This window comes from Lygodium microphyllum, chromosome 5 (assembly GCF_053477565.2).
Source record: "Lygodium microphyllum isolate KBCC chromosome 5, Lygodium_microphyllum_v1.1.10, whole genome shotgun sequence".
In the NCBI taxonomy this organism is placed as follows: domain Eukaryota; kingdom Viridiplantae; phylum Streptophyta; class Polypodiopsida; order Schizaeales; family Lygodiaceae; genus Lygodium; species Lygodium microphyllum.
Genome location: NC_141139.1, coordinates 70,906,648 through 70,915,584, shown reverse-complemented (window position 1 = coordinate 70,915,584; position 8,937 = coordinate 70,906,648). Strand labels below are relative to the sequence as shown.

The 8,937-nt window shown below is 41.4% G+C and overlaps 1 protein-coding gene across 1 annotated transcript; it reads left to right on the top strand.

Moving 5' to 3' along the window:
- Nucleotides 1-4,262: 4,262 nt before the first annotated feature.
- On the top strand, nt 4,263-5,238 carry LOC148035953 (non-specific lipid-transfer protein A-like). The gene is made up of 2 exons (XM_087679051.1): nt 4,263-4,768; nt 4,970-5,238. Exons 1-2 carry the CDS (start codon nt 4,395-4,397, stop codon nt 4,977-4,979), a joined length of 384 nt encoding a protein of 127 aa, XP_087535177.1. The 5' UTR covers nt 4,263-4,394; the 3' UTR covers nt 4,980-5,238.
- The last annotated feature ends 3,699 nt before the right edge of the window (nt 5,239-8,937 follow it).

The following is an 8,937-nucleotide window of genomic DNA, read 5'->3' as shown; positions in this document are numbered from 1 at the left end:
GTTTTTATCATAAGTTTTTATGTATTTATGATAAGTTTTGTGTATTTAAAATTGAATATCTTAGAATAATTAATACACCTTAAAGTTTTTATGTAGACATATTAATAACAAATTTGATGTTTAATCATGTTGTCGTCATCACCTAGTGCGGTGCATGCTAATGAGTCAATGAGCACATCCTCAAGTGAGGATGAAATATTACGTCTTCATAATCGAGATACATGGCTACGATGAAAAATTAAATGCATGTGTGATCATTGTCGAGGGTGTATTTTTCGAGCACGTTGAGTTGCAATGTCACACCTCAGCATGTATGGAGAATGGGACCGAGAAAAATCACATGTATTCATTGTTTTTAACACTAAGGTTGCTAGTCTATGTTTGAAATATATATCAACGTACATGTAACTCCCTTTTGTGGTTGAGCAGGATGCGGTGTCACATCCTCAGATGCTCCCTCCCGGGCGTCGAGAGGTTGCAAAATGTCGACGCGAGGAGGCAGAGTCTTCAAGAAGAGTGGAGACTGACGACCATGATAGTAGCCCTCATGAAATGCCCCATCAAGTTGTAGAGGATGAGATTTTGGACAACATGGTACACGATCTATTTTTGCAACCGGTTCGGGGAGAAGGTCACTCGACGAAGCCAGATGACCCACTATACGTAGCGTCATCTACTCCGTTGTATGAAGGTTGTACGTACTCCGTTCTTCGTGCATCCCTTGAGATACTTAACTTGCAAACAATTTATGGATGGAGTAATGTCAGTTTGAATGCGTTATTGAAGTAGGTATGAATTCCGTTTCAAATTGGCTTATGAATCATAATGGTAATTGTTCTATTTTAACATCAGACACAAATATATGTTGGTGGTTTTTTAACTCACTTTTAAAAATATATGTAGGTTATTATCACAAATGCTTCCAAAAGGAAACAAATTGCCAACTAAGAGAGAGCAAGCAAGACATTACTTGACATCTTTGGGAGGCTTCGATTATGTCAAGATTCATGCATGTGTCAATGATTGTGTCTTATTTCGTGGGATTCATGAGTTCGCACGAGCTTCAAGTAGAGAAATTACGAGATACATGCAATGCTTGCTACTAATTGTATAATAAGTTTTGTGTCGCTTGCCGCTAATTAATTATATCATGCTTGTCAACTGGAGGAACTGCCATTCATTAGAGAGCAATGCAAAAATAATTATTAACTCTGGTTTTTTTATTATATTAAGTCCAATTTTAGGTGGTTTAATAATTACGCGTCTCAATACACGTCTAGGTTCGCATTTATCTGCGCAGATATATAGAAGCGAAATTCGCGTCTATTTACACGCTCTTTTGCACGCGCATTTACACGCAATGATAGGCGCGTCCGACTTTGCGCGTCTATGACTCGTTTCTGTTGTGGTGATGGAACTAAAAATTTGGCACTTTCGCAACCACACCGCCAAGACCCATGGACCGCTTATTCCTTTAAGTGTTTCAAGCCAAGAGCTATGGCTACCTCTCACATAGCCATGTGCACTCACACACACACGTGTAGTGAGCTTACCTTTGAATCCAATCGAGTTGCCTCCTCATACGAATCCGCCAGTAGCTCCATGATCCAAATATACTTTCAACCAAGCTCCATCTCAAAGCTCCAAGCTTCAAGCTCCAAAGCCACACATGCAAGAAGAAGGAGAAGATAAAAAGAGGAGAAGAAGAGCTTCTCCATGGTCCCTCACTCTCTCACATACACACTCTCCCTCTTTCATACACAAGAATGAAGCAAGAAGCAAGAAACAAGAAGAGAGCAAGTTTGGCCATACTCCAAGAATGAGCTTCTTCATTCACTTTTTGACTTTTATATATGCCCTACCTCTTCCTTGGGCAACCATCCCCTTTTTGGTCTAGCCTTTGTCCCTAGCCTTTGTCCATTCCTCCACTCTTTTTCCTCCTCCTTTCCTATTAGCATGGCCTTAACCCACAATGAAAAGATAAAACAAATCACAATGAATATGGGTCTAACCAATGGTCCATCGATGGAAGACACACAAAAATGAATGCAAATAATCACTTGATATAGCACAACTAGGTAGCACATGTCCAGATACTCCCACCATTTTCAAAGTTAGACAAATTTTCTAGAGTGCAAGTGCGACATAGTATGATGCTTATAAATAGAAGAGTTACATAATAAATTAGATTGAAAATTAGAGACAATTTTGTTAGGTAGGGCAAAAAAATAGAACCTTTTAGTAGTCACCAAGATCAATCAAGGTGATAGGGAAATTGTCTCTTGTAGCTAGTGTGGATCTTGGCTAGGTGATGGTTTTGACAATATAGGACTGTGCTAGTTGTAGTGCAATGTAACTTGGATACTCAAATCAGACACTTTGAGTGAAAGTTATAGACAATTCTTTGACATAGGTCCCAAATTGTCTAGCACTCTTGGTTGCGTGATTCATACAATGGATTTTTGGTAGAGCACACAACTTTCATTGTTTTGCAAGCACACACTATGTGGTTTGACTTAATGGAGGTGGTATTCAAAATAGGTAATCTTTAGGTCAAACAAAACAACTTTGAATTAATCTATGTAGTCTACTCCACCTTCTAATTTAGTCAAGGTGGTGTAGGTAGATGATATCCAATGCATCTAGAGGGAAAAGCTTATTGTATGTGGTCAAAGTGGGTCTCTAGAAGCTAGTATTCACTATGGACAAGATATGAGACTACCAAACACGGCCCAAAAAATCAATCAAGATGACATATGGAAGTACAAGTTCATATAGGAGAAATCACTCTCCTTGTTTCATGGATTATGTTTGCTAGATTTTTTGATGATATAGTACAAATATAGATTTTGTAGAGAGAGAGTTCTCGCACAAAAGAGAGACTCTCTCTCTCTCTCTCTGAGAGAGAGAGAGAGAGAGAGAGAGAGAGAGAGAGAGAGAGAGAGAGAGAGAGAGAGAGAGAGAGAGAGAGAGTCTCTCATAGACTTGTCACACAAAAGAGTCTCTCTCTCTCTCTCTCTCTCTCTCTCTCTCTCTCTCTCATGTACATATGTATGTAGATTTAGATCCAAGACATGCGTAGTAAATTCTATTAGCACAATCCATGTGATCAAGTTATGAACCCTGCGGATCATTGACTCTGACTATGTAAACTTGCATGTTAGAACTAGTTGGAAGTTAACTACATATCCTAAAAATTGGAGATATTATATTAATTGGAAAAAATCTTGCACAACTGGCATCAAATGATAGGTCGATGCAATCTCTTGCCTAGCTCGGTACAATGTTTCTCTCTATGGATTGATAGGTGGGGTCCATAAATCATTTACTTGTGCATGGAGGATGAAGTTAATTTCAACAAAACTCACCCACGCAAGTCAATGACTGTGCATATCTCGGATCTTTGGAGTATAGGTAAGAGTAAATAAAACATAATACATGCACAAATACAAAATATAAGAGCTACTTCTCATGAGTGTTATTCTTTGAGACTAGCTCTAGTTTGGGCTGTTGTGAATTTTCAGGCCTGCTATTGGACTTCTAACTTCATATGCTATCAGTAACAATGCGAAAATGCTAGTTCAACACGTTAATCACAAATCATTTTCATATCGTGTGAGGAAAATCTCCTAAATATAGGATGCGAAATAAGTTATGGCAGTCAAAGTTCCTTGACAAATAATTGAGCACCTACCATTGGTTCAAACCGGGCTAGATGTTTAGCACTCTAAAATGGAAATCTTCAAAAGGTGCTATGGAAGGAAATTTCCATTTAGGACACAAGTGAAGGTGTTTACAAGGAATTTCAATGGAACGAAACCGCTAGAAAGAATTTGCAAATACCCACATTGCAAACCTCATGAGAAGTTATAGTCTTGATATTTTGAAGGTTGTAGCTCCTTTTAGAGAGGGTTTTACCCTTGTAGAGAACGGTTTAAAATGTAAAATTAAATTCAAAAAGATAGTTACCTGCCATTTTGATATCTTTAAAAAGAAAAAGGGAGATTATGGAAAGATGGGGTTGCGAGTGAAAGCATAGATTTATAGTAGTATTCGTAATAGTGTGGTCATACCAGACTTCTCTAGAAAAAGCTTATGGAACATTAATGACCGTAAATGCCGCGGGAGGCGGCACCAACTACTTCGGCGCTCCACATGGGCATTGGGGCGGGTCCAGGAGGATGATACGCTACGTACTAGACTCTAGCGCGGGCACCGCTAGAGATTGTGACAGTGGCGGTATGTATATATGTAGGCAGTGCACGTAATCCTCACAAGCAGCATCTTCCTACATATCTAGGCTGCGGAGTCCGGAGATCCCGAGAGAGAGAGAGAGAGAGAGAGAGAGAGGCGTCTCTTCGACCCTTGAGAGCAGTGCTATCTTATTGCACAATATGGCCAGAATCAGCTGCAGCGCAGTGCTGGTGTGGTACCTGGCGGTAGCAATTATGATAGCAAATGCATGGTTGCAGCAGGGCATCGCAGCTGATGCGGCGGGCTTTGGCGGCTGCTCGGAGGTGTTCAGCGACCTGCAGAGCTGCCAGGCCTTCCTGACGGGCCGCATCAACACCCTGGACGCCAACTGCTGCGCGGGCGCCCGCCGGCTCTACCAGGCCACAGCGGGCGCCGACCCCTCGAACCGGCGCGCCGCCTGCAGCTGCGCCAAGCCCTTCGCCAGCCTCGTCCTCCCCGAGCGCGTCCGCAGCCTCCCCTCCGCCTGCCGCATCTCCCTCCCCTTCACCATCTCCTCTTCCATCGACTGCACCTCGTAAGTACCCTTATTTATGGCTGCTCCCCTCTCCTCTGCACATCATCTGCATTCATCCGTCTTGATTGTTGCAGTCGCAGAACCCTATTAGCACTAAAGGCAGTCATAATGCGTCTTGCTTACTGCTTGTGTTCGTATTCTAAATTTCTAATGTTCTTTCTCTCGCCCCGCCGCTTCTGATTGGATTGTATTGGTTGGCAGGATTCCCTAGACATGCAGAAATCGTACTGCAGCGCGCTGATCGGGCCCCCCAGCTTGTTAGTTGCAGGCGCGCATAGCACCCCAGCTGTACTTGGATTTATACTCCTGACTTTCTCGTCTTTGATTACTTCTACTAGCCATTATTATTACCCCGACAGTATGCTCTCTCGCCCTAGCTGCCATGTTAATCCTGAGCTCTGATTACCCGCGGGTAATCACTGAACATGTTCTCCAGTTCTCATATTAATGTGTACCTCTCTTTCTCATGATGATCTGATCGAATGACCTACACGAGATGATGATCGCTAGATTTGTGTTCTAGTACATAAGCTTTATTCCGATGTTGCTTCATTCCACTGTCCTCTAAATTAATTGAAGCTCGCCCCAGGTAGCGTTGAGCAAGTCTCTCAACAGTAGTTTTTCTCACCAGTATACAATCTGTATGCGTAATTGGGTAGTTTACGAGGACGTAGTTATTAAACGTAATGAAGCTACGACCAATTACTGTGGCGTCACAAAAAGACCTGCCAGACCTTTAGGAAATTAAGGTTGAGTTTGCGTCGCCAGACGGGTCTTTTAAACAACGCTAAACCCCACCCACCTAAGGCAAGCTTTGGGTGAAGTTTTGGAAATATCGTATGCCAGCATTATCCTAAGCCACTCTTCGTGAGGCTAGAGCATCGTTAAGTATACACATGTTCGTGCCTAGATTACCTTTCGCATGGTGCTATGAAGGTCCCTAGGCTGCCTATCCCACGGTGTTACGAAAGCGTTGTGTGTTCACGCTCTGAGCTAATTTTGATGTAACGTGGCACTATATTGGGGGGAGGTTTTAAAGTGGTAACCATTGTATATGCCCTTTTCCTCTATTCCATCAACCAAAAACCATAGAATCCTTGAAGTAGATGAGGTAGGAAAGATAGATGTGGAAATATACAACTAAGACATTCATTGTTGACCTCATAAATATCAAGGCGCGGTAATTATAAAGAACACTTAAGAGTGAAAAGCAACTAATGTCAACAAGTTAAGGAATCATCGATTGCCATTGCATGCTTGTCCAGCACAGAGGCTGAGTACAGGGGTGTAGCAATGGCTGCATGTGAGGTAGCTTGGTTGCATAAGTTACTTTATGATATGCATTCACCTACAGATGGGCTAGTTGTTATTTATTGTGACAACATGAGTAGTATACACTTGGCAAATAACCTAGTCTATCATGCTAGAACAAAGCACATTGAGGTGCATTATCACTATGTGCGGGAGAGGGTTTTACTAGGTCTTATTGATCTAGTTTATGTCAGCACAGAGGATCAGGTAGTTGACATATTTACGAAGGCATTGGGCGCAGAGAAGCTGCGCAAGTTCACAAACCTGCTTGGTGTGCAGGAATTGGGATTGAGCTCGAGGGGGAGTGTGTGTGGACTACTAAAGCTGCATCTCTTGGAGGCTGCCATTATTTTGTTACTTTTATTGATGACTATAGCAGAAAAGTTTGGGTGTATTTTATGAAAAAGAAAAGTGAAGTTTTTGGGCATTTCAAAACTCTTAAAGCGCTGGTTGAAAAAGAAACAGGCTTGCAAATAAAATGCCTAAGGTTAGATGGAGGGGAAGAGTACATCTCAAATGAGTTTGCAAGGTTCTTGCAGGAGCATGGCATAAAGCAGCAATATTCATGCAGTCATACCCCACAGCAAAATGGAATTGCAGAAAGAAAAAACAGACATATTGGAGAGGTGTCTCGTGCCATGCTCAATGAAAAAGACCTGCCAGATTTTTATTAGGCTGAAGCAATTGCTACAACAGTCTACATAATGAACAGGACTCCCACTGCAGCAATATATGGAATGACTCCAGAGGAGAGGTATACTGGTAGGCAACCAGATATTTCTCATTTGAAAATTTTTTGTTGCATTGCCTATGTACATGTGCCAGATGAGTTGAGATCCAAGTTGGATCCAAAAGCTGAGAAGTGCATCTTTATTGGTTACTCTCTGCAGCAAAAAGGGTATAGATGCTATAACCCTTCTACTCGTAAGTTTACAGTGAGCAGAGATGTTTTTGATGAGATGAGTAGCTGGTATAAACCAGTAAATGTGATTGATGATATAGATGCACAAAATGGTAATGCTGCACAGAATTCACAGCAGCAGTCACAAAATATTAGTGGACCTGGAGCATCCTCTAGCAGTGGTTCACATTCTTCGCCATGGACAGGCAGATTGAGATCAGGAGAATCTTCTCAAAGTAATGCAGATAGTGGTATGCAGGTATCACGAAAAGGAAAAGAGAAGGTTGATCAGCCCATGTTTGATGTGAATGCAGGTCACTCTTATGTGGATGGTGAATCTAGTGGCTCAGAACAGAGCATTGATGATGAGTTGGGTATTCCTTCTATTGTTACACCTGGAGTAAGGAAGACCTGGGATGTTTTGAGAACACCTGGGAGTGAACCTACTTTGCACAGGTCTACGAGAGCTAGGTATCCTGTGGATAGGCTGAAATATGATGGATTTACAGCCATTCACTATGTATATATGGTCAAAGTGATACAGGAACCAGAACCCACTTCTTTTGAGCAAGCCATGGGAAAAGAAAAATGGGAGAAAGCCATGGATGAAGAAATGGATGCCTTGGAAGCAAATGCTACATGGAAATTGGTACCTTTGCCTAAAGGTAAGAATGCAATTGGCTGTAAGTGGGTTTATAAGGTGAAACACAATGCAGATGGTTCTGTGAACAGATACAAGGCAAGATTAGTAGTCAAGGGGTATGCACAAACATATGGAATTGACTATGAAGAAACATTCAGTCCGGTTGCAAGGATGGCAACCGTAAGAGCAGTCATTGCTATGGCTGCATCAAAGGGGTTACTGCCCCTGGAGATGCAGATTGCAAATTATGGCATCAACGATTTGCACACTCCGATTTTGCCAAAATTCTTGATCTTCATCGTCATGGTCTTGTGCAAGGTATGGATCTTAAATCTCATCCACGTATGGGAATATGTGAGTATTGTGCACTTGGAAAACACCATCGTTCGCCTTTTCACACTTCTACTTCATCACATTCCTGTGCTCTCTTGGATTTGGTTCATACCGATATTTGCGGTCCTTTTCCTGCCTCAAAGTCTCAATATCGATATTTTATAACTTTCATTGATGATTTCTCACGGTACACACATGTCTATCTTCTTCGACATAAGTCTGAGGCTTTATCTATATTTAAACAATACAAGATAAGTGTGGAGCTTCAAATTGGATTCTCTATAAAGACGCTTCGTAGTGACAATGGCGGTGAATATGTATCCAATCTATTTGATGACTTCTATAAGGATCAAGGTATTCATCATGAGTTTACAGTTCCTTATTCTCCTCAGCAAAATGGTGTTGCTGAGCGCAAAAATCGCACGATTCTTAATGCTATACGTTGCATGCTTATACACTCTGGTTTGTCTCGAAAGTTTTGGACTGAAGCACTTCTACCAGCTGTTTTTATTCAAAATCATCTTCCAACTACTGCACCTACTGGTAAAATTCCTATAACAATTTGGACAGGGAAGACACCTTCAGTCTCTCACTTTCGCACATTTGGCTGCATTGCTTATATTCATGTGCCCAAGGACACTCGACATAAGTTGGATCCTCCAGGTTTGAAGGTTATTTTTCTTGGTTATTCAGATTATTCCAAAGGTTACAAATTTTATGATCATTCTTCTCAAAAGGTTATCATTAGTCGTGATGCTATATTTGATGAGAAGACTATGGGTGGCACATGGTCGTCAGATGTTTCAGATGATACACAGTCTTTGCTTAGTGCATTTCCTTACTTGCTTTGTGATTCTACTACTTCTGATGATCATAAACCTCCTTCACCTCCAAAGAAGATTGATGAAAATTTGGGGATCTATGTCGATCTTCCTATTGAGATAGAGCATGGATTCTATTCTATTGAATATGATGTCTTTG

Coding starts and splice junctions, on each gene's coding strand:
- LOC148035953 (XM_087679051.1), top strand. CDS start 4,395: ATGGCCAGAATCAGCTGCAGCGCAGTGCTGGTGTGGTACCTGGCGGTA.